Raw genomic sequence first — 26,670 nt, forward strand, 5'->3', positions numbered from 1 at the left:
TGTTGTCGCTTATGCTATAGCAGCTGTAAACAGTCTTTCTGTATTGTCTTGTCAGAAAAAAAGCTCTATTGAAATTAATTACATTTTATTTCTATAGCACTTCTAACAATGGACACTGTCCCAAAGCAGCTTCACAGAAATAAGTAAATTACAAATACAATATTCACAATCATAAAACAAGTCCCTATATATTTATCCCTACTGAATCCATCTTCATCTGGGTGACTCCGAATGTCCATTCATTTTAGAGCCATCATTGTAAAGGATGTTAAATGTTTACTGATGAACACGTAAATGCAAAACTGTTTATGGTGATTGAAGCCCTAAACTATTGTATCACTTTATATCAGTTTATATAGATTACTGTGCAGACAATGCAGACTTATGATTAGAAAATTTTCCCCTGGCTGGTAATGTGTGAGTATAGACACACAGACACACAGACACACAGACACACACTGTGGCACACCAGATTTGATTTTAATTCCTTCCGTGGACGAGCTTGTATCTCAAATCGCTCGCACATCAAATCAGTTTTCCATATTGAAAATACTTAAAATGGCATTAATCCGTTCCAACCCTCAAAATGAAACCCCGTTTTTATGTTTCATGTTATTAAATTGTAAAATACATTTCTAAATAACAAATCTTGTACAAAAACATAATAGAAAGAGTATGTAAAGATATAATAAGGTTTTATTCAGTGTATTTTCCTTGGAGATGAGACAACTTGAGCTAACGAAAACACCGGTGGGGTGTGTGTGTGTGTGTGTGTGTGTGTGTGTGGAGGGGGGGTAGAGGCGATAAGCGGAGGCGGAGGGAAAACTCGTTTTTTACTATCACTCCTGTACACTACGTATCCCTAAACTTTAACATTTTTACTTTTTCTTCTTTGCTTATCTTAATTTTCGTCACAATCTTCGCTTTCTGGCTTCGCTTCGCCATCTAGCAGCGGTGTCTCGAGCTCGTACCTCAATTTTTTGCATCCTAAAATAATAAGGACATATTCCTTGGTCTTGCACACATGCAGTAATACCAGAAAAATTGCAGTGGCAGGCTATTCCCAAAATGCCGCTCTGCTCTTAAAGGAGCCACAACATATTTTACCTGTTACACCGTGTGTAACGTGTCTTTCGTTAAAGCCTGTGTAAAGTACATTAGTGTAGACACTATACTCCGGCTTATAGACAGGTGTGGCTTATTAATGTTAAAAATAAAAATATTTGTCAAATTCAGTGGGTGCGGCTTTATAGTCCGGAAATTACGGTAGGTATATATATATATATATATATATATATATATATATATATATATATATATAAATACAGTGTATAGACTGTAAAAAATAAATTAAATTATAGAATATATTAATTAATTTTCCATATCTTAAATATAAAAATTCTGGACTCCTTCTAGGACCCTATTTAATTAAAAGCTGATGTGTGATATTGACCACGTTAACTGTGTTGTCAGATCTCCCTTCTGTCTCCCTGCTTCTATTGATGCATGCGATCAGACGACACCCAGATGGATTTGATTTGAAGTGAAATTTGTGGAGACTTGAGTGCTCACTTCAGCAAGAACCAGAAACACTTAAGAAACTCTCCAATTCGGAGAAAAATTTGAAGGATTCTCGTTTGGCTGTCAATAATCATACATCATACCATATCAGGGAGATTTTCCTTACCGCTGTCGCCACTGGCTCACTCATTACTTAAACTGCTTTGGGATAATGTCACAAATACACAAAGTTCAATGATGTAATATTTTGAGGTTGTTTCAATATCGTCTGCACTTTCAGTAAACGGAAACAAGTACTCAGTGTAGAAACAGAGTATTGAGCAGCTTATCGCTCATGACAGATTATTGTTCACCTACCTAGCATTAGCCAAACATCTGGAAGAGATAAACATCTGGTAGAACCTTGTCTGAGCAAGCTGGTGAAAAGGCTTCAATATTGCATTTTTCTATTTTTTATTTGATGCTTTTTATTTGATGATCTTTTATTATAAATTATAGTATTGACAACTATATGAGTGCAAATGACACTCACTTGGACATTTATATGAATTTCAGACTTACTAAGTATTTGGTTCATTGAATTGAACTCAATTGAATTCATTTTTAATTGTATACAATTGTATCCAAATATGTTACATTACTTTGTAAAAACCTTGTTCAAGCCTCTATTCTATTTTTATTATTTGCATTCTTAAACCTGTATCCTTTTTTTCTTATTTCAATAATATCACAGACCGGTCGTTAAAAACATTTAATTAATTGTTGTACTTTTAATGTGTCACGATTATGCCTAGCGTCATAGAATGTATGTCTCCCATCAGCCATTGCATGTCACATGACCTAGTCACATGTCACTGATTGCTTGTATAGGCTGAGAGTTTAAATCCCATCCACCTGGGACCCCTAGCAAGAAAATAAATGTATAAGGGCAGAATATGTGCAAATAATTTTTGTGTGTCATGTCACACTGTTTAACAAAGTACAGATTCTAGTGACTTGTTCAATTGTTAAGGACTTTGGATCATAAGGTCAAAAGTTTAAATCCCAGTACCACCAAGCAGTACCTATCAACAGCTCAGTTGTAAGTTGTTCTGGATAAGGGTGTCTTCCAAATGCCATCACTGTCAGGTGAAACTGGAACCGAGAAAATGCAGCATGGAAGTTCATGTCCTATGGCTACTTCTATGTATGAAAAGTTTTCTGGAACATTTTTCTGTTCAAGCCCAGCCTCGAGTCAGGATCAGTGTCAATGCGAGGGCAAGCTGGAGGCAAGTGCAGTGAAAGAACGCTTCTTCTCAGTAAATATCCAACTCAAAGGCAGAACCAAAGACATAATACAGGCAGAGATCGAGTGCTAAACAAACAATATGAACTAGTGGTGGAATGACCTTCCCTTAGATCTGAATCCGAACAGCGGAGTTCCTGGCTATATTCAAGTTGAAGACCTACCTCTTTCTGAAACACTTAAACTAACGCTAACTTTGCTTTGTTTTCAAAAAAAGAAAGAAAAAACCCTCTCAAAAGAGTTTGTTATCCAGTGTACCAGTGTAGCTCTGGACACGGGCATCTGCTACATGCCGTAAATGTAAATGTAGTCAAAGTAGGTACGAGAAGGCGAAACAGAAACAAGATCAAAACATCAAACCTGAAACAAATGGTTTAGTAAAGACAATCACTAAACCTGGAATACTTCACAGTTTATAAGCAGAAACACTGCAGTTAAAACACAAGCATTTACACCATTTGGCAGACGTCCTCTCCAGAGTGATCTGATCGAGAGGCCAATGCCTTAACCACTACGCTTCAGCCTCCTCAGCAAATTATGGTGTATACGATGAGAGCAGTGGACAATGAGGACAGGTGAAGGAAATAAGCAATAAGATAGGGCTGGAGTGCTGCGAGCCGATGCGATGCTCTTTTTGAGGGGGATATAGTTTGACAATCAACATCTTTGAGCCAGATTTGATTGGATTCACAGCCCACGGCTCAGAAAGTGTCGTTTCACACAGTGCTGATTACGAACAAATCCAGTCTCTCCTGGAGTTCGAGTTCGAGTTTAGCTTTAAATGACAACAATACCTGCTGATACATTCTATTTGAAGTAGGAGGATTACAAAACACATACACACACACTCCATGTGGCTTGATATTAAAAAAGTAATAGAATTATAAAAAAAAAAAACTTAAGAAACATTTTGAAAGCCACCACCAAAAATGGCCAGAGGTGCAAAAAAGCAAAGAAGAATGAAGAAAGGCATTCTCTCTTTTCCTGTCAATCACACTGGAAGTTTTCCCATCCCTCCCTTTTCCTATGCTCTCTCCACAGGCTTCCTGTCCACATCAGGTTTAAAACTCAGAGTAGAGAAGGTGAAGAGTGACAGGAGTAATTTTGGATAGAATGGTATCTGCAAGAGTGAAAGGGAACATTTATGAGACTGAGGTGAGACCTCATTTCTAAGCCTCGGGATCCTTGCATAGTCAACATCTCCTTTTTGAAGGTCCCACATTAACTTTCTTTCGGCTTCTCCCATTAGGGGTTGCCACAGCGGACCATCCGCATGTTTGATTTGGCACATGTTTTACGCTGGATGCCCTTCCTAACGCAACCCTAACGGTTCCCTGACCGGGGATCGAACACGGGCCGCAGCGGTGAGAGCGCTGCATCCTAACCACTAGACCACCAGGGAACCCCTGAGGGTCCCACATTACAAAACATTAAAGAGTACAAACTTGAAGTACACATTAAGCAGTATGGATCAGGCCAAATGAACTAGCCGAGTTGTTATTATAAGCCCTAATAGTAGTAGCTGAGTAAAAATGGGAATATTATGTTTTAAAATAAAAAATCAAGCTGTTAATATGCACCGCTCTGAATTTTGCAATAAAAGTTACAACCTCCGTTAGCACACAGGTGGTCCAGCATCTGTCGAGGCCACCGTCCGCTCTCTGCTGTGACTGCTTCCTGCAGACTCGACATGTTTTAAAACCCAACATTTGGTACATTCTGGGTTCATTCATCCATTTCTGCTTTTAACCCTCAGAAAAGCCTATTCCCTACCAGAGTGGGCATATGGTCCCCACGCCGGGGGTGAGAGAGGAGACGGCGGGGAAGCCCACACTCCGGCAGTCTTGTTTAACGTGTGGGAAATGAGTGCAAGAGAGCGTACTGCTTCATGCAGCACACTTTTGGGCTTGTATTAATCCAAGAGACCTCTGGCATTTTCTAGAAAATTGCAGACAAAATATAAGGGACGAAACATGACTCGGATGTGGTGTTGTATAAAAATAAAAGGAATCGGCATGGTGTAATGAAGTCGTGTTGTATCTACGTACGCCTTTATGGCGTTTGATAGACACCCGTATCCAGCGCGACCAACTACAGGAACGAGGAGTCTCTATCAATCAGGAGTTTCTAAAACAAAGAATACCATAAATCTAAAAACTTTGTTGGCAGATAAAATAGAAAGAACGAGAAAAGTGGCAGAGGTTATAAATCAGGCATCGCTGGAAGAGGTAAGACTTTAGATGTCATTGGAAGACCGCCAGTGATTTAGCTGTACAGACATCAAGTAGAAGTTCATTCCAACGCCTCAGTGCCAGAACGAAGAAAAGTCTTGAAACAGGCTTAACTTTATGGTCACCAATCAGGCATATCATTATGACCACCTGCCCAATATTATGTTGGTCCCCCTTTTGCTCCCAAAACAGTCCTAATCCGTCAAGCATTAACGATAACTTCTTCAGCATTTTGAGCCCACGACCCTGTCGCCGGTTCACCACTGTTTCTTCCTTGAAGCACTTTTGATAGACACTGACCACTCCAGACCAGAAACATCCCACAAGAGCTGCTGTTTTTGGAGATGACCCAGATGTCTAGCAGTCACAATTTGGCCCTAACAAAAAACTCTCTCACATCTTTACGTTTGCCCATTTTTCCTGCTTCCTACACATCGACTTGAGGACAAAATGTTTACTTGCTGCCTAATAAATATATCCACCCACTAACAGGTGCCATGATGAAGATAATCAGTGTTCTACACTTCACCTATACTATAATTATAATTGAAATGTGTGAAGAAAATGACTGTTGATTGTCCATTAAGCACTGGCAAAATAATTGTTCTTAGAGATTTATAAAGATATATCTTCTCTTTTTTATCTTACCTTATTTTAACCCTCAAAAACCCAAATATAGTAACAAAACGTAGAATATTTTTTATATTTCAGCTTTTCACCTTTTATATGTTGTTGTAGAAGGCCTTTAATGCAGAAATGATTGGGCTTTAACATTTTTGACATATAAGTAAGTTTTAAATTGATATTTTTGTTTTACATTTTAGTTACTGCAGGTTTCTTTTAGTAGAGCTAAAAGTGATGTAATATTACAACACTGGGCTTTACAGGGTTAATACTTCACCATATCAAGAAATGTACATGTTTGTGTTTTAAATCGGTTTATCTATAGTGTCCCCTGGACCTAATTAATGTCTTGGTGTATTAAAAAAATAGTCATGGTGTGAGGAATAGAGTTACATTTATGCATTTACGGTGTTTGATGGACGCCTTATCTGGAATGACTTACAAAAGGCTTTGAAGGCTCTATCAAGGCTTTATTTCCTAATACTGATTCATTAGGACACAGAATATCATCATTGTAAAATCTTGGCTGGTAGAGAAAATATGAAAAGAGAAAAGCGGTGAGGAAAAAGCTATAATTCAGGCACTGCTGGAAAAGGGAGGACTTTAGATGACATATACTGGTCACATGTACTTTTTTTCACATGGTCAGAGGGTCAGCCTTGATACAGCACCCCTGGAGTACTGAGGGTTAAGAGCCTTGCTTAAATGTCTCCAGAGTGGCAGCGTGGCAGTGCCAGGGCTTGAACCCCTTACCTTCTGATCAGTAACGCAGAACTTCAACCACTAAACTAGCAGATGTCATCTGAAGAATGTCAGTGACTCATCTCTTCAGAAGGTCATTCCACCACCTCTGTGCCAGAACGGAGAAGAGTCTTGAAGCCTCCTTGTGCTCTGAGAGATTTATGGACAAATTCAATCAGTGGTAGAGAAAGTGAAGGTGTAAGATAATTGCTTTAAGGTAAAGGAATGCTGGAACCTATAACCACCATCAGAGCTTCAGACCAATCAAACCAGAGAATTCACCAGTGTTGGGGTATAACACAAATGAATTGGCTCTCATACTTGAAAAAAGGAAAAGAAACAGATTACGATTGGATTTTCAGGATGTTTTTGTCAAAAAAAGTACATCAGAAAGCCAAAAAAAAGGAGATGAAGAAAATCTCATATCATTCATTTGACAACCAGAAAAAAAGAGAGTAAAAATGTGCAGGTGGTCCATGTGTGAGACTCTAAACCTCTTCTGACATACTGTTTGCGTGTCTCTTTTCTTTGCAGCTTTCCCATTTTCCCTTTCGCTCTATCTCTATCTCGTTCTCTAGCACGCTCGTTTGCATTCATTCCGCCCCAAAGAACACGCAGGTAGGATCGGCATCAGCGTTCTCCCACCATTTGCTTTAATTGCAGCTCTGCGTCTGTAGCTAATTTTAGAACCTGCGCTCATCAGACCGCGGCCGTGCCGCCGAATCGTCCAAGGTCACTCAGACCCTGACGTCAAAACGCGAGATCTCGGTGTAATTTGTAGCAGTCGTAATTTTCGGATAGAAAAATAATTGCTGCCTTTCATGCAAAAATGGCTGCAATTACAGCTGATGGATAGAGTTCGCTGGATGTGACATTGGACAGTGATTTTTTTTTACCTCGGTAGACATTAAAAAAAGAAATTGTCAGTATGAGTCTGAGACATTAGTTGCTTTACTTAGGGAAAGAGCAGTCAGGAGGTACAGGGGAGAATATACAGTATGGCTTCCTGCCAAGGACTCCTGTTATGAAGAGTCATTTAAGTAGATAATCAAACATGATGGGCCATGATGTTATAGGAAAAGAATTAATGACACGTAAGTGTGCTGAAGTGCAGGTAACTGATCACTGATACCATCCAGAGGGTGATTATTGTCCTAAATCCAGAAGCACAAAAAGACAGGAGGCGGAGCTTAAGGTGGCAGATTGAAAAGATTTTCATCAGAAGATGGCGAGGATGGACAGGATTAGAAATGAGTTTATTAGAGGGACCGGGATGCAGGAGATGCATTTTGGAGACAAGGTGAGAGAGGTGAGATTGAGATGGTTTGGACTTGTGCAGAGGTAGGACATGGGGTATATGAAGCAGTAGAAGAATGCTAAAGATGGAGTCACCAGACAGAAGGAAAAGAGAAAGTTTTTTCTTGCCACAGTCACCACTGGCTCACTCATTAGGGATAAAGTTTTAGGGAACAAACTTATAGGCACTATTTTTGTTGGGGGTGGTGATAGCTTAGTGGTTAAAGTGTTAGATTTTGGATCAAAAGGTTGTGAGTTCATTTCCCAGCCCCAATCTTGGGCCCCTGAGCATCTGCTAAATGCTGTAAATGTAAAGAACAATTTGTTCACTTTATATGCACAGGTGCTCTGGAATAATACATGTGCAATGGTCATATTTGCACCATTCACTGTCTAGACTCTACTGCCATTTGCTTAATAGTTATATGTTCCTGTGTAAAGTCTCCTGTTTGGCTGCTGTTTGCTAACTCTTGTTCCTCACTCAACTCACCTGTGATGAGAAAACATACTTTTTTTTTCCTTCTTTAATAATGTGCAGTCTGGTGTAAAAAACCTAACAGTACGTGGCATCAGTGATTCGCCTCTAGAGGCCATTCTCGTAATTACAGTTGACTGAAAGTCGCAACAAAAAACAATAAAAACTATCTGAAGCTTCAGACTAGAAGTCAGCTCTGGCTTTTGCTCCAACAGCAAAACAACCACCAACTTCATCAATTGGTTTATGATCTTCCCTATTTTGCTGTGATGGAACTAAAACCCTGTCTCTGACTCTAACTCTGATCAGCCTCGGCAGCAGAGGTCGGCAGGTGACGGATCAGACGTATGCTGTGAATGTGAGCGATTACTGTTCTGTAATAATATCAGATAGACAGAGATCATGCAGAATCTATCCTGGAGAGAGATCATTATTTTTACTAACACAGATTATACTTTGGGTTTATAATCCTGTAATCTTGTTTGGATGGATAGAGCAGAAAACCAGGGAGAAAATGGTTACTGTAGAGATCCACTTAATAATCTTCAGATGGAATACAATGTATGTATAGTATGGAAATTTACTATTTTTGACAGCCAAAGAAGCCACACCTCCTTCACTTGGACTGTGATATACAAATGCCACACCTTCTTTACTGGAAAAAAAAAAAGATGTCACACTTTCAGAGGCCACTCCTTCTTTACTGGGATCCTTCACTGAGACAGATATGTACATAGACCACACCCCAATTACTGAAACAAACAGGTATATAGACCACACCTCCTTCACTAAAACAGACAGGTACATATACCACACCCCCTTTACAGAGACAGACAGGTACATAGACCACACCCCCTTTACAGAGACAGACAGGTACATAGACCACACATCCTTTACTGAGACAGGCAGGTACATAGACCACACCCCCTTTACTGAGACAGACAGGTTCATAGACCACACCCACTTTACAGAGATGGACAGGTTCGTAGACCACACCCACTTTACAGAGACAGACAGGTTCATAGACCACACCCCCTTTATTGAGACGGACAGGTACGTAGACTACACCTCCTACACTAAGACAGACAGGTACATAGACCACACCCCCTTTATTGAGACACCCAGGAACATAAACTACACCTCTTTCACTGAGACAGACAGGTTCATAGACCTCACCTCCTTCAATGAGACAGACAGGTTCATAGACCACACCCCCTTTACTGAGACAGACAGGTACATAGACTACACCTCCTACACTAAGACAGACAGGTACATAGACCACACCCCTTTACTGAGACAGACAGGTACATAGACCACACCCAATTTACTGAGACAGACAGGTACATAGACCACACCCCTTTACTGAGACAGACAGGTTCAAAGACTACACCCCTTTACTGAGACAGACAGGTACATAGACCACACCCCCTTTACTGAGACAGACAGGTACATAGACCACACCCCTTTACTGAGACAGACAGGCACATAGACTACACCCCCTTTACTGAGACTGACAGGTACATAGACCACACCCACTTTACCTTCCTGAACTAAGCCTGCATGTTCACACCATTTATAATCTTATAATTTATAATCCTGTATAACTTCAGTTCTGAAAATATTAGAGTGCTTCTATATTGAGATCAGTTGATCCAAATACTCCAGTGTCAGAAATACTGTAAGCTTGGTGCTCATTATGAGTCATGAGTAACAAAAAAAAAGGAGATTTTATGATGTTTTTTTTATTTTTGGTTCATTCTCATCCTGTCTCTCAGCGAAGCCAAAAGCATCATCAAAGAAGAAGTTCGGAAGAGCAATCAGGCACTTCACATTGTTCCAACTGCACATCATTAAAGCGTGCAGAAACGCACGGGGGGAAAACAACAGTGATGCTGCAAAAGCTCGGCTGATGCAGACTGGCTGAACTGGGAGAGTGGGAGAGAGAGAGAGAGAGAGAGAGAGAGAGAATAAATAGAAAGAAAGAAAGAAAGAAAGAAAGAAAGAAAGAAAGAAAGAAAGAAAGAAAGAAAGAAAGAAAGAAAGAACACGCTTTACATGTGATGAACTGGAAGATCTTCTGCTATAGAGCTCCAACCCTTTAGAACACCTTTGGGATGAATTTCACATTCCTGACTCTTCCCTGACTGCACCCCAGACCTTCTCACCTTCTCACCTACACCTTTACTAACACTCTTGTGGCTGAATGAATCTTTATAAACACAAACAAATGGCTTAGAAATGTAGATAGATAAGATACATTCACAGCGTTTGTGCGATGCTCTTATCCAACGTGACTTACAGTTATCTCACTTATACATCTGATCAAATGAGGGTGGAGGGTCTTGCTCAAGAACCCAGCAGAAGCAGCCTGGTGGTGCTGGGATCTGAACCCATGAACCTCCTATCAGAAGTCCAAAACCTTAACCACTGAGTTACCACTTCCCCTAGATAGATAGATAGATAGATAGATAGATAGATAGACAGACAGACAGATAGATAGATAGATAGATAGATAGATAGATAGATAGATAGATAGATAGATAGATAGATAGATAGATAGAAGGGAAGGAAGGAAAGGAAGAAAGGAAGACTGTAAAATGAGAGTGGATCTGAGGCACTGAAGGTGCTCGAGCAGGCCGTGTGCTCTGATAAATGAAGCTGAACCTGAAGTGAGCTTTGCATCTCCGCGACAGAGGTGCATTAGCTCTGTCAGTTTAATGCGTTTCCATTATCCCCCCTCTCTCTCTCTCTCTCTCTCTCTAGCCACTAAACTCCATGCAGAGATCATGCTAAGGCCGAGCATCTCGGCTGAGTTAAACCCGACTGAATATGACTTCACGTCTACTGTCCTGTGATTGAACTGAGGAGAAACATGGCAAGGTTGCTCATAAAAGAAATGCGTTTTAAAACACACTATTAAATTCAGTCCAGTTGGTGAGATGCAGTCGTACTAAATCAGGCTAATATGGAGGCGGATGGATTTCTCCCATGAGACTGAATTCCTACGGCGAGGTCAGACACGACTGCATCTGTGTGCTCATGAGAGATATTTTTATTTAAAACTTCTTCTTCAGAACAACAGCCTTCGTCTTTCGCGCTGTCGGAACACTCCCAAGCAGATGCGGATGTACAATCAAATAAATATATCTCACAAAAACGACAATGTGCTCTCATGTGAACATAAATAATGTACTGTCTGGTAATTCATCACTATTTATACCTCTGCATGGTTGCATTCTCAATCTCCAGCAATTTGGGATTGAACATTTTGATGAAAATCGAAACAGCTTTGTTAAATCTGCAATTTTTTAACAGAAAACTGCCAGCTAATCAGAACTTACAGCCAGTTTGCATTTATGTACATCTGAAGGACATCCACTAGATGGCGATTCAAAACAAAGACGTCCCTGTTTGACAGGTTACGGGAGTCAAACCGTAAATACAACACAATACAATCGAACTTTAAATACATCAACAGCCTGACAAGCTTTATTTATCTTCATGCTGTTATTGTGATTGTTGCCATGAACTGCATCTCAAATCAAAGCAGGAAGTATTCACAGCACTTCACTTTTTCAACATTTTGATATTTTACAGCTTTATTCCAAAATTATTCAAAAATATTTACTCAAAATTCTACATACAAAACCTCATAATGACCACACGAAAGAAGTTTGTTTGAACTTTTTGGAAATTTGTTTAAAAATAAACTAAAAATCACGTATATTTCACATTCATATTCACAGTCTTTGCCATGACACTCAAAACTGAGCTCAAGTGCATCCTGTTATCACTGATCATCCTTGAGATGTTTCTACAACTTGATTGGAATCCACCTGTGGTAAATTCAGTTGATTGGACATGATTTGAAAGACACACCTGTCTATAGAAGGTCCCACAGTTAACAGTGTGTGTCAGAGCACAAACCAAGCCATGACGTCCAAGGAATTGTCTGTAGACCTCAGAGACAGGATTGTAGCGAGGCACAGATCTGGGAAAGGGAACAGAAACACTTTTGCAGCATTGAAGGTCCCAATGAGCACAGTGACCTCCGTCATCCTTAAATGGAAGAACCACAAGGACTCTTCTAGAGAGGAGCTGCCAGGTCAAACTGAGCAATCGGGGGAGAAGGACCTTAGTCAGGAAGGTGAACAAGAACCTGATGGGCACTCTGAAAGAGCTCCAGCATTTCTCTGTGGAGAGAGAAGAACCTTCCAGAAGAGCATACATCTCTGCAGCACTCCACCAATCAGGCCTGTATGGTAAAGTGACCAGATGGAAGCCACTCCTTGGAGTTTGCCAAAAGGCACCTGAAGGACTCTCAGTCCATGAGAAACAAAGATTAAACTCTTTAGCCTGAGTGTCAAGCATCATGTATGGAGGAAACCAGTCACCGCTCATTACCAATACCATCCCTACAGTGAAGCATGGTGGTGGCAGCATCATGCTGTGGGGATGTTTTTCAGTGACAGGAACTGGGAGACTGGTCAGGATCGAGGGAAAGATGAATAAAACAATGTACAGAGATGTCCTTAAACAAAAACCTGCTCCAGAGCACTCTGGAACTCAGACTGGGGTGACAGTTCATCATCCAACGGGACAACGAGCCAAATCACACAGTCAATATAACAAAGGAGTGGCTACGGGACGACTCTGTAAACGTCCTCGAGTGGCCCAGCCAGAGTCCAGTCTAGAACCCGATTGAACATCTCTGGAAAAGACCTGAAAATGGCTGTGCATCGACGCTCCACATTCAAGCTGATGGAGCTTGAGAAGTTCTGCAAAGAAGAATGGAAGAAACTTCCCAAAAATAGGTGTCAAGCTTGAAGCATCAAACTCAAAAAGACTTGACCAAAGGAGCTTCAACAAAGTATTGAGCAAAAGCTGTGAAAACGTATGTAATTGTTCAAATTTTTTTATTTTGGAAACATTTGCAAAAAAATAATTTTGTTTCAAAATTCTTAAATAATTTCGAGAAATTAATGTATATTGAAATAAATTTTGGAATAAAGCTGTAACGTGAATCGCTGTGAACACTTTCCGGATGCACTGTAGTCATCAGATCTGAATGTTTGTCAAGTTTCAGGGGTCGAACTTTAAATCCACTGACGCTGACTTGCTGTAAACCTCTTACGCTGTCGTCATGATTGCTGTTATGAACTACATCTCAAATCACCATACACTATATGGACCAAAAGTGTTGGGACACCTGACTTTTCCAGCCATATGTGGTTCTTCCCCAAACCTTTACCAGAAAAAAGGAGGCATACGATTGTATGATTGTGTCTTTGGATGTAGTAGCATGAAATTTTCCCTTCATTTGAAGAAGAAGGTGGTAGCTTAGTGGTTAAGGCATTGGATGTTGGAGCTGAAGTTCAAATCCCAGTCATACCAAGCTGGCACTACTGGGCCCCCTGAGCAAAGCTCTTAATTCTCAGGTGCTCTGGATAAGGGCTTCTACCAAATGCATTAAATGATACTAAGACGTCCCATCAGATCAGGGGTTAGAAAGTCAAGTTTATTTCTAGTGCGCATTTTACAATAAACATTGTCTCATTGCACCTTTACAGAATTTTAAGACGTAAGGTAAACGATGTGTATTTATCCCTGATGAGCAGCCATGGCAAGGAAAAACTCCCTTAGATGTTATGAGGAAGAAACCGTGAGAGGAACCAGACTCAAAAGGGGAACCCATCCTCACGTGACTTTAATAGTGTGATCATAAATCTTTCAACAGTACAGAACACTGGAGAGTGAGAACTAACATGAGCACTGGAGTATAAGATTAAAGTTCTTTCTACAGTCTTTATGGTTATACATCTGGGAGCTACTGAGCAACTCATAAAATAGCTCAACATTTGCGATCATCACAGATCCAGCACCAGCTGGTATGTCTCTAGATGTTTCGGGATGTTTGCGAGTTCAGCATCTACTTCTTTAAAGGTCCATAATCTTCATAAGGTGGGACGTGACTGGGGCTGGAATAAAGTGCTGAGTAAAGTCTCATCAGTAAGAAATGAACATACCTCCCATACCCACATACTCTACCTACACCATTCTCCCACAAGATCTGACCCAGCTTTTTCATTGGTTTTTTTTTCCTCTCAAAAATATCGCAATACAGTCAATTCAGCTAAATATAAGAACAAAATAGGCCTGGGCCAGAAATGTCTGAAAAATCTGCAGTAGTTGAGCGAGCAGGAATCCGGCCGGCTGCCTCATAAATAAACTTCCATTACATTTATATTAATAACGCTTCCAAGCCTGGCTCTTTCACTCTTAAATAGAAAAGGCTCACAGAGATAGGTCTGTGTACGCTGTGTTTATTCGCTTTCTTGATTCCCGGTACAGAACGTGAATTACGACGCCTTCGTTCCTTTTTTCTTCTTAATACCGAAAGCAGAAAAAGGAGAAAACTTTTCTCTGTTCGTTTAATCCCTAAAGGTGTAGTCATCACAATCTCACAATACCAAATATGACCAAGTGCACCACACTTTCAATCTAATCTTCATTTGTGGTCTTTTCTAAGGAGGAAATATTCACTCTGGAGCCATTTACAACAAAGATAACTAATCCAGTACAAACCATGAGCAGCATGTATAAAGATCGCAAACAATCTAGTAGAACATTATTATCATTATTATAAGTAGTATTGTTATTATTGTTGTGATTTTTACTACTATATTATAATAAATATAACAAACATACATGATATAGAATACTTTAATTATTTTAATATCATTAGGGGGTCCCTGGTGGTCTAGTGGTTAGGATGCAGCGCTCTCACCGCTGCGGCCCGGGTTTGATCCCCGGTCAGGGAACCAACCCCAGCCATTAGGGTTGCACAAGCCTTAGTGCCGGTCCCAAACCCAGATAAATGGGGAGGGTTGCGTTAGGAAGGGCATCCAGCGTAAAACATGTGTCAAATCAAACACGCGGATGATCCGCTGTGGCGCCCCCTAATGGGAGAAGCCAAAAGAAAGTTTTTAATTATTTTTATATAATTATTATTATTAGTAGTAGTAGTATTATATTGTTGTTATATTTACTTTTTAAATATTAATAAACATTAACATTTAAATAGAGCATGACATGTTTTGCTTTATTGTTTAATAGTAATAATAATAATAATCATTATTATTATTATCATTATTATTTTAATGATAATAATAATAATGATTATTATTATTATTATTATTATTATTATTATTATTATTATTATTATTATTATTATTATTATTATTATTATTATTACTATTAATTATTAATGATTATTAGTAGTAGTAGTAGTAGTATTAATAATAATAATTATTATTATTAATTATTATTAGTAGTAGTAGTAGTATTAATAATAATTATTATTATTATTATTATTAATTATTATTAGTAGTAGTAGTAGTAGTATTAATAATAATAATAATTATTATTATTATTATTGTTTAATTGTATGTGATAAAAGAGTGATATTTTCCTGTGATTGCTTGTTCCTGTACAGGTATTATGGTGGGTCTGTGCGCAGTGTTATCGCACGGAATGATCTACTGCATCGATCGTCTCAGAAAACGCTGCATAATAGGAGTTGTCAAGATAGCAAAACGACTGTAATGGAAGCAATTAACTTTTCAACCAAGCATCCGTCACCGCCGGCTGTTTCAGGAGTGAAATATCATCGTGGGTTATCTGCCAGGATAAGCCGCTCGCAACATCAGAACGTTCAGACTGGCAAAAAAAAAAATGCATGTGAAAATGTCAAGCGCCGCATTAGAGGGCCGTAATGAAGATGGCCCCTGGTCGCTGTTGTACATCGTTCATTATTTATTCATCGGTGTATTGAGCGTGTTATCGAGGAGCTCGAAGCTGAGCCTGGAGGACGACGCAGGATGGATTTGCTCATAAGAAAGTCTTCAGAACAACCAGGTTGTCAGAGTAACTTCACCTCAAAGGGGTGAAGAGCCAAAAAGAGCAGGCCAGATATAAAGCTACACACTGAGGATATACATTCCAGCATCAGGAACCCAATCAGAGCTGAAATAAACCTAGTATGGCTGATCAAGACAAAATGAAGGTTAAGTAAAATAATGAATCGTGTTTGCTCTCCGGACCCGTCTGATCCGTTCTGATGGAGTTCTGCTGATGATGACTCTATATGGCAGCCTTAAGATACATAAGTCTACTGTAGACTTAGTAACCATGACAATGTCTGCTCTATTTTTTTCATCATTGACAATATAACTGCGTATAAGGAATGTCCAGGTTACGCAATCAATCCATAATATGGACTTTATAATACACAGTTCTATACACATCATTTTTACTTAAATTTTCAATGCAAGGAGTTCCTATTTTAATATATTTTAATAGATCTCATTCCATTTTTTTTCTTTATCTTTATCTTTTTTTTTTTTTACTTTTTTTTCATTTTCTGTCACAGACCCCATGTGTATGGAGCATTTTGCTGCCTGACCTCCAGTGTACAGTTATGTGCTCTATGTGACAACTGATATTGGAATGAGGATAAGGAAACATTTATTTTTGAGTCTGGTTTCTCACAAGGTTTCTTACTTATATCATTAAAGAATATGTTTTTCCTCGTCATCCTCACCTCTGGTTCGCTCATTAGGTATCAATTTATAGATTTATTGGTTTATCGATTTATAAATGTCTGGTCGGTGTGTGTGTGTGTGTGTGTGTGTGTGTGTGTGTGTGTGTGTGTATATATATATATATATATATATATATATATATATATATATATATATATATGGTGGGTGGGATATTATTAGTCAGCAAGTTAAAATTTGTCCTCAAATTTGCTGTGTTTGAAGCGGGAAAAATGGGCAAGAGTTTGACAAGGGACCAAATAGTGACGTCTAGACGACTGGGTCAGAGCATCTCCAAAATTGCAGCTCTTGTAGGATGTTCCTGGTCCCCAGTGGACAGTATCTATCAAAAGTGCTCCAAGGAAAGAAACAGTGGTGAACCGCCGACAGGGTCGTGGGCAGCCGAGACACATTGATGCATGTGGGGAGCCAAGGCTGGTCCGTGTGGTCTGATCCAACAGACGAGCTCCTGTAGCTCAAATTCCTGAAGAAGTTACTGCTGTTAATGCTCGAAGGATCAGAACTGTTTTGACATATATAACTGATATTCTGAATCTATTTAATTCTGCAAGCTGATTTGTGTCATGCGTTAAAATCGTTAAAATGACTGAATTGAACTGAATTCCAGACACCAAAATCCAGGTTCCAAGGTTAACCATGTGAGCAAAACATGAAGATCCTAAACCATACATTATTAACTAAATGCTGTAAAAAAACAAACAAAAAAAAAACAGCCACATTCTGACAGTACTATACTAAAGAAAACCCTGTGATTTGGGCAATATTTGCCATTTCCCATAAAATATCATGTAAATAGCGTTTGCATGGATAGAGTGATGTTCAAATGAACACTATAGAAACCCCTCAAATACAGAACACTACTGTATTTCTATAGAACATGCACTGAACAAAAATTTTTTTCTTTTAGTAGTCTGTGTTGTAGACGTCTCCAGGGTGTGGAAGAGTCACTACTTGGTCACTACAAGTACAATCTGGGAAAAATGTCTCAAATTTGCAAGATTTGCCCTTTAATACAGGTTAAAGATAGAGTTTTAATCCCAGCACACCAAGTTGGGCCCCTGAGTAAGGCCCTGAACCCCATAGCTGCACAGTTGTATGAAGGAGATAAATGAAAGTCGCTCAGGATAAGAGCGTCTGCCAAATGCTGTAAATGTAATTAATGTATATCTTAAAATGGTCATATTTGTTTGCTGAACAAACACTGCATACAGAAAGTCTATTGTGACTGCAGCCTGAATCCAGACTAATGCTGCAGGAGGTCCGAGCTGGAAACAATCCCATCTGGATTCAGACTACAGCAAAGATATACAGGGTGAAAACCATTTACATTTATGGCTTTTGGCAGGCACTTTATCCAGACCAACTTACATTTATCTCATTTATCATATCATTTATCAACTGAGCCTCTATGGGGTTAAGGGCCCTGCTCAGGGGCCCAGAAGCAGCAGCTTGGTGTTGGTCGGGATTTGAGCTCACGACCTTCGGATCCAAAGTCCAATGCCTTAACCACTAAGCTAGTACTAAGTTTATACTTTTATACAAATAAAACTGAACACTATCAGAAGAATTGAACTAAACACCGAGACCAGGTTCCAGGTTCAACCGCATGCATCACATGAGCAAAAAAAAAACATTTAATCATAGTGTAAAGTCAATGCTAATCCATACACTGTAACAAAATGCTCTAAAAAAACGGCAAAATTCAGACAGTAACACACTTTCCCTTTAAAACAGTACTATTCTGTAGAAAACAAAGCACTCTGTAGTTAAGGCATTGGATCAGAAGGTCGCAAGTTCAAATCCCAGCACCACTAAGCTGGGCTCTTGGACAAGACTCCTAACCCTCAACTGTTCAGTTGTAAGTCGCTCTCAACAAGGGCCTCTACTAAATGGCAGAAATATAACAGTGCAAATATAACAGTCGAGAGACCACTTGAATACAGGACAATACTGTACATTATTTCTATAGGAGACACAGTGTGGGTCACGACCCAGTCCCGAGCTGTGAAAGAGTCTCTACCGGGTCACAAGAACTTTTTGTGGGAAATGTCTTTAGATATGACACTGTATCATTTGTTATGTGATGCCCCTTAACAGCCCAATATATATAAATACAGCACATTACTGTATTTCTGTAGGAGACATTCGAAACAGAAAGCAGTGTAATCGACTCTGGATATTTTTTTTGTATTCTCTATCACCAAGCTGCCACTGCTGGACCCCTAAGCAAAGCCCTTGACCCTGCTTAGTTGTTTAAATTAGATAATTGTAAATCGCTCGGGATAAGGGTCATCTGCCAAATGATGTAAATGTAAATAACGGTACTTGTTTTCATTTCAGATTGAACCCAGTAGGGAATTTAATTGATCAAATCAAATTTCAGAAAGAAATTTGGGTGAAACTGATACTTGTGTGGGAGCATTTTTTAAAGACAGTGTGCACTGCTAATACACTATATTGGCAAAAGTTTGCGGACACCTGGTCATAAGTACGGTATGTGCTTTTTTGAGCGTCGCGTTCCACATTTAGTCCCAACTTGCTCTTACAAATCTTTTTCTGGGAAGATGTTCAATTAGATTTTACAGTGTGCTTGTGGACGTTTGTGTTCATCAGCCACAAGGGTGTTAGTAAAGTCAGATACTAATGTAGGTGAGAAGGTGAGGAGGACTGGGGTGCAGTCAGTGTTCACATTCATCCCAAAGGTGTTCAGTAGGGTTGAGCTTTAGAACAGGAGATCCTCGGAAAACCATGTTAAGCAGATCTTCATGGAGCTGGCTTTGTGCATAGAAGCATTGTCATGCTGGAAAAGGTTTGAATTTTCAAGTTCGAATAAAAACGAAATTTTATTAAACCGCATCCAAAGACGTCCGATACAAAAGTGCACCTCCAGCATTGTGGTAACAGTTTGGAGAAGAACCACATATGGCAGAAAAGGTCAGGTGTCCTAATATGTTTCTCCATATAGTGTATCAAGATGTTGATCTGAAATATCAGTATAAAATCTACATGTTTACTTTCTTACATAACACAAGACCTTTTCAACTCAACTCAGATACGTTTGTAGAGCACTTTTAACAGTGAACATTGTCTCACGGCAGCTTTACAGACACAAAGAGGTTATAAAATATATAAAAAAGTTTAGGGCCTATAAGTTTGTCCCAAATGTGCAAGCCATTAGCGAATTCGGCAAAGAACAACTCCATGAGACTTCATGAAGAAGAAACCTTGAGAGGAATGGAACTTAAAAGTGAACAATCCTCACCCTTAACACCCGAATGTCTATTTATCACACTCCCACCATTGTTGAGGTGTTCAGTGACGGCTCCTTAAATACAGAACTGTTGATATTAATTACAATCCAAGTCCACTTTCTGTGGTTTGTCTTTCTGGAATTCTTCCTTCTGAAACATTTCAGCGATGCTTTTTCAGTCATCTGATGCTACCGGATTTACCGAAAGTGTTGTTATTTTACACATTTACATTTCTGGACGGAATCTCAAGTGTCAAAACTTTTTTCGGAGATTTTCAAACCTTTCCAAGTTCATCAGTGAGTGCAGCATGACAGCCGGTTTGTATCGCTAATGCACTTCTGCACTTCCACCTTATTTGCGTGGGCAAATGTGCATGTTTTTAATGCATCTAATCGAATGTGTGCTTGTCTTATCATTGCTGCTTGTGTTCATGTGTTGTCTCGTTCGCAGCTGTCTCTACTTCTATGTTTTATTTCATGTCTCTATATATATTCGAGTCTCTGGTTTTCACGTCTCATTTTTAGTTCCATGTTTTTGTCAAGCTCTAGTTCACATGGTTCACTAATCACCTGATCACCTATGCCTGTTTCACATATATACCCTCAGATTACATTTTCAATTGTTTGTCTTGCTGTTTATATAATAAACCTGTCCCCTTTTACTTTGGGTAACAAATTCTGCTTTCTCGTTAGCATGATTAGCAGCATTTACTTCCTCTGAATCAAATTCACTACGGGTGGAGGCACTTTGTGCAGCTAAGGATGGTTCCACATCAACTTAATATCCTTGAAGTTCCAAAGAATAACTTTGGTGATAGACATGGACCGTAATTAATACAAACAGTCTACTACAATGGTCAGGACCACAGTTTGCATGAACATTTGTGCATTTAAGTGCCTAACTGTTCCCTTTTGAGTCTGGTTCCTCTCAAGGTTTCTTCCTTATGAAGACTCAGGGATTTGCCACAGTCACCACTGGCTCAAGCATTAGCGGGTAAACTTTCAATTATAAAGAAACAAACTTATACGCACTCAACCTATCCATTCTTTAATACAAATGTATAACTGCTTTATCTCTGCTTTGTCAAATAATGTCTACTGTCAACAGAGCTACACAAAATAAAAATCAAGTGAATTGAATTGAACATGAGTTCAAATCCTGTGCACAGCAAGCTGCCACTCCTGGGCCCCTGAGTATGTCCCCAAAGCTGCTCAGGTGTATAAATGAGATAAATGTAAGTCACTCTGGATAAGAGCTGCTGCCAAATGCCATACATGTAAATGTACTTTCAGTAAAGGGAAAAACAACTATAGCTGCTGGAACATCCATAGAAGCAGGAACTGACTTGACTTTAAAGCGTTCCATTACAAATTCGTGTAACGATAACCTAAAAACAGTGTTGATCTTTTATATATAGCAATATTCCAGAGATTGCTGTGGTGTCAGTGTACCGTAATTTCCAGACTATTAAGCGCACCCAAATATAAGCCGCACCCACTGAATTTGACAAAGATTTTTGTTTTGAACATAAATAAGCCGCACCTGTCTATAAGTCTACACTGAAACTAATGAACTTTACACAGGCTTTAATGAAAGACAGTGTCTGTTACACAGCTTGTATCTAAACAGTAGCCGACCAAGAAAGTCATTGTTCACTGTCTTCCTCCTTCCTTTCACTATTCAGTTTTTCTTTTGGCATCGTCGTGCGTTTAAAAATCACCATCGGTGAATCTTTTCTCCCGATGCCGTGCAGCTCAGAACACAGGTGAAGTGTGTTTTAATGCCCGGTTGTTTTCAGCGTGTTGAATGATTCACATTTCCTGTAGACAGTCCGAGTGAGCGGCAGGTCAAACGTCAGAGGAACCTCATCCATATTTATGATGTGGTGCGGCCCGATTCAGTGGGAGCGCATCTGATTTAATATAAAGAGTTTCATTGGTTCACCTGAACCCATTCGGCAATTTCATTGGTCTAATGTTATGGGGCTCAGTTTTTTGGCTTGAAGTTTGTGAAACCGGGAAAAACCCAGGAAAAATCCATAAATTAGCCGCTTCATTGTTTAAGCCGCGGGGTTCAAAACGTGAGAAAAAAGTAGCGGCTTATAGTCCGGAAAATACGGTAGATAAAACATCCCATCACATGCTGTTATATTAATCTAATCAACAAATGAGTACATGAGATTGAGCTTTATGTCTGTATTCAGGAGTCTTGTGCTTGCTTATAAGGAAGTGTAATGCAGTTAGACTGTATCCTGCACCACAATGGCCTGTACCTGTGGGATTAATTAGTGCGTGTGTGTGTGTGTGTGTGTGTGTGTGTGTGTGGAGGAAGTGCTCGTATTGTTCCGTCGTTAGCTGCTGTGTTACGGTTACTCCCCGTGGAGAACCCACAGCGAATAGGAAGAACGTTCGGCACAACATTACCACACTTTCTGTCTTCCATCACAAGTCCACGTTCCCGGAAAACACACACCCGAGCCTCGGAATCATCACGCTAGAGATCCACTGTAAACAACATGCACTGTTTTTCTGTTTCTGAACTGAAAACACACACAATCTTATATCCTATCTGATGTATTTATGTCTCTTCATTTCATAATAATAATATTATTAGTTAATATTTTATTTTTATTTTGTATCAGGCAGTTAAATCGTTTGTATTATTACTATTAGTAGTATTAATAGTATTTTCTACTATTTTGTATTATCATAAATATATAATGATTATCATCATTAGCAATATTAATACTATTATTAGTAGTAGAAGGAGGATTATTTCATTATCATGAATTGAATGATGATAATGATTAGTAGTTGTTGTTGTTGTTGTTGTTGTTGTTGTTGTTGTTGTTGTATAGCAGTAGCAATAATAATAGTGGTCAATTAAAATTATTTTTTATCATTGTAAATATGATGATAATCAGGATAATAATAACTAATTAAAAATTAACTAAAAATTAAACTATTATTAGGAGCAGCTAGAGGAAGTGTTTTATTATTATGAATATGATGATAATGATGATGATGACTATTATTATTATTAGTAGTAGAAGTAAATTTTATTTCTTTTTTTATTACTATAAATATGATTATAGTAAATATGTAGATGATGATTATTATTATTATTATTAATAGTATTAGTAACAAAATTATGCCTATTATTAAAAGCAGTAGTAGTTTTTATTGTTTTTAGTAGTAGAAGTAGATTTTATTTCTTTTTTTATTACTATAAATGTAATGATAGTAAATATGTAGATGATGATGATTATTATTATTGATATTATTATTAATAATATTATCCCTATTATTAGAAGCAGTAGTAGTTTTTATTATTAATAGTAGTAGATGTAATGGTAAATTTTATTTATTTAATTTTTCATTATAATGACATGTACAGCAATTTTAATGATGATGATGATGATGATGATGATGATGTTGCTGTACATGTACTATTATTTTTCATTAGTTGCTTAACCATGTATCAGAAATTGAATGATTATGATGATGCAGTATTGGTGAGGTCCTGTTCTGTGCATCTAATCAGAAGTTTAAAGTCTTAAACTCTGAGCTACTCTACTGTACTGTACTGTATTCCCGTCCTCAGTATTACCCTCTTATTGATGATCACCTGACCCGTGCCTGTTCTACATTTGTTTGTTTCTGTTATTTTAAATAGTTTGTCCATTTTTTATGATAATAAAAAGATATATTGTACTTAGGAAAACAAGGTGGTGTTGTGAATTGTATAGTTGACTCTGTTATAAATATATTTCTGCTTTTATTATTATTATTATTATTATTATTATTATTATTATTATTATTGTTATTATTATTATTATCAATCCTATAGTCATTATAATTATTATTAATATTGTTTTTATCATGTTTATTTATTGTACGCTTTGTGTTTAGGGGTGCTGAGGGAAAGAGCTGCTATAGCATAAGTGAAAACAGGAAATAACTTCTTTCACCAGCGCTCCATAGCATTAGTAGATCCTATAAACTCAGTGTGTATGGTTTTAGACTTTCATTCATGAAATGGTGAGCACTTGGTGTGGTATAAGAAAAATAAAACACCTGCAGGAAGCCTAAATATACGTTATATAACTATAGTATAAAACCAGCATTGGAGATGAGCTTTTAGAGATCACCAGGTCTGGTGGTATTAGCCAGATAATCTGAGTTTTTGGTTGCATAAGCCAGTCTTTCCATTAAACCCAATAAGCGTTGTTGGGCATCTCCATAGGACAGCGCTGCCCACGGGGAGGTCATGCGTGCAGGAATTAATTAGCCCTTGCTGGTGGGATTCTCATGCAGCTACAACTGTACATCTGCAGCTATTTTTAGAAACAACCTCCAGCTTATAAATACCAGAACATGGATGAGCAGATAGAAAAATCAAAACCTCTGCGTTTACAATCCTCAGAGGAATTTTTTTCTTCACAGTTCCTGGAAGTCTGCTGAGATCCCAGGGACATATTTATTATGACTCTCAATACATCACATAAGTGGCCACCTGAAGCACCAGGTTAGGAGATTACAGGAACAAGGGAGTGCAAAGTTTGACACACTTTTTGCAAGTCAATATGCTGAGGATCAAACCAAACCAAAGATCTTTCATTCCACATTATTTGGTCCTATCAGCGTCCAAAGTGTCCAAAGCTACCCGAGTCCTGTCTCCCTGCCTTACATGCGAGTACAATGCTTTCTGGGACTTTGAGTCTGGTGTCTCCTTCTATGCATTACTTCCTTGCTATAAAAACAATACAAACCCCTTATAAAAAGTTTTTTTAACATTCTGATCTGGTCTTCTATTGGTTATGTCTAGTGTGTTCCATACAAACAAGGATCCTTTGGTAACTGGTAGGTCACATGTTGGTCTACTGGACACGAATAGGAACCATTAGGACGAGTCCACTAATGAATCGTTTTTAATCAAAACAAAGAATCTACTTGTAATGTATTGAAAATAGTTGGCGATGGTTTGTAGTGGTATCTGTAGTGGAAACCATTATAATTTCTGCAATGTTTATGATGAATGTGAAAGCCGACCAAACAACTACCTACTGGTTGTGACGTCAGAGCCACACACCTGTCACAGGTGTTACTACTGTAGTTGGAGGTTAATTATGGTACTGGGTAGTGCGGACTCGAGGCACTGGGTGTGTTAGGAAGCTCACCTGAAGTCAGGCGTCAGTTTCGGCTTCAGGCTGTGAAACGCGCTGGACAAGGTCAGGAGCCAGCGGGGGACGTAACTGCCGGCCTCGCACTCCAGGAATGGGGCAGACCATTTGGCGTGCGCGTCTTCGACCACGTCGCCGTCGCCACCGTCTCTGCCGCCGCCGGCACCGCGACGCGTCTCGCGCGCGTGCGCGTGATACCACTCGGTGTCGGGGGTCTCGTCGCGGAGGAGGTCGGGGGCCGACGCAGACAGGTCCTGCAGAGCGATCTCCTGGCCGCGCCGCGTGGCCTGGAGGAAGACGAAAGAGGAGGAGGAGGAGGCGATGTCGAAGATGACAGCGGCGCGGTGGACCCTTGCGTCGCCGTCCACGACGCTGCGCACGAGCGCGCGGCACCACTCCAAGTCGCGCGCCGGGCTCCGCTCGCGCCCGCGCTCCCCGAGCAGCGCCCGGAGGAAGCCGGCGGCGTGCGCGAGCACGTGCAACGCGCGGCGGGCGGCGGGCGGCGGGTGCGCGCGCCCGGCCCGCAGCGCGCTCAGCTCGTACCTGCCGGTGCAGTTGGCGCGCTCGAGCGCCGACGGGTCGCCCGTGTGCAGAAACGCAGCCACCACCCGGGGCAGCTGCTGATGCTGATGCTGATGCTGGAGCTGATGAAGCCGACGAGGCTCGTCCGTTTTCGGTGCCAGAGCCGAGCAGTGCGCGCCCACAACGAAGCCCACCTGCAGCAGCAGCGACAGTCCGATCACCGCCATCACAGCCGCCTCTCAAACCTGCGCGAGCTTCACCGTCCTGATGCTTCTTCACCCTTCACCGATGCATCTCCTCTTTTTCGATGTCCTCCTGCACCTGTAGAGGTTCTTTTCCCACCCGACCTCCTGTTCTTGCTCGTGTCGGTGTTTCCCCCTCTCCTCTAAACACACCGATCTCACACTGGTCTCGCTTGATGCTGTGTTTTGTGGTCTGATCTTAGAACAGCACTCAGCTTCGTTTTGGTTCAGATCATGTGCAGATGAGATCCATGCGGGGCGACCAGACGGATTTATGTCTCCTGCTCGGTAGAAGAAAAAAATTTATAGAGAGAAAATATAATTCAATTCTTTATTGGCTCCGGATCCGCACAAACACATCACACACTCCGCCCTCCTCTGAGCAGTGTTCAGTTACAGCCCTGAAAACAGCAGCACACACCGATGCCCGAGTAAACCCCGCCCCCGGAGTAATCTGATTGGCTAGCCTTGACGCGCCCCAGCTTGATGCCTGTGTGGATAAGTCACCTGTCAATTATCCCAACGGCGCTGTCCAGCAGAGCATGGTGCTGAACTAAACCCAATCAAATAATCAATTAAATCTTCATAGGTGTCCTTTATAGGCACACAAATTCCGAATGCTGGCCGCACAACATTATTGGCACCCCTCTATCACATCCATCTCATCACTGGATCTTAT

At 39.9% G+C, this 26,670-nt stretch overlaps 1 protein-coding gene across 1 annotated transcript in view; it reads right to left on the reverse strand.

Moving 5' to 3' along the window:
* The window catches only part of gpr158a (G protein-coupled receptor 158a), a 152,048-nt gene extending 125,962 nt beyond the window's left edge, over positions 1–26,086 (reverse strand). The window contains 1 exon segment of the mRNA XM_046847487.1: positions 25,225–26,086. Coding sequence (XP_046703443.1) covers positions 25,225–25,976 — 752 coding nt within the window. The 5' untranslated portion in view covers positions 25,977–26,086.
* Between the last annotated feature and the right edge of the window lie 584 nt (positions 26,087–26,670).

The sequence above is a fragment of the Silurus meridionalis genome, chromosome 4 (genome assembly GCF_014805685.1).
Source record: "Silurus meridionalis isolate SWU-2019-XX chromosome 4, ASM1480568v1, whole genome shotgun sequence".
Taxonomy (NCBI): domain Eukaryota; kingdom Metazoa; phylum Chordata; class Actinopteri; order Siluriformes; family Siluridae; genus Silurus; species Silurus meridionalis.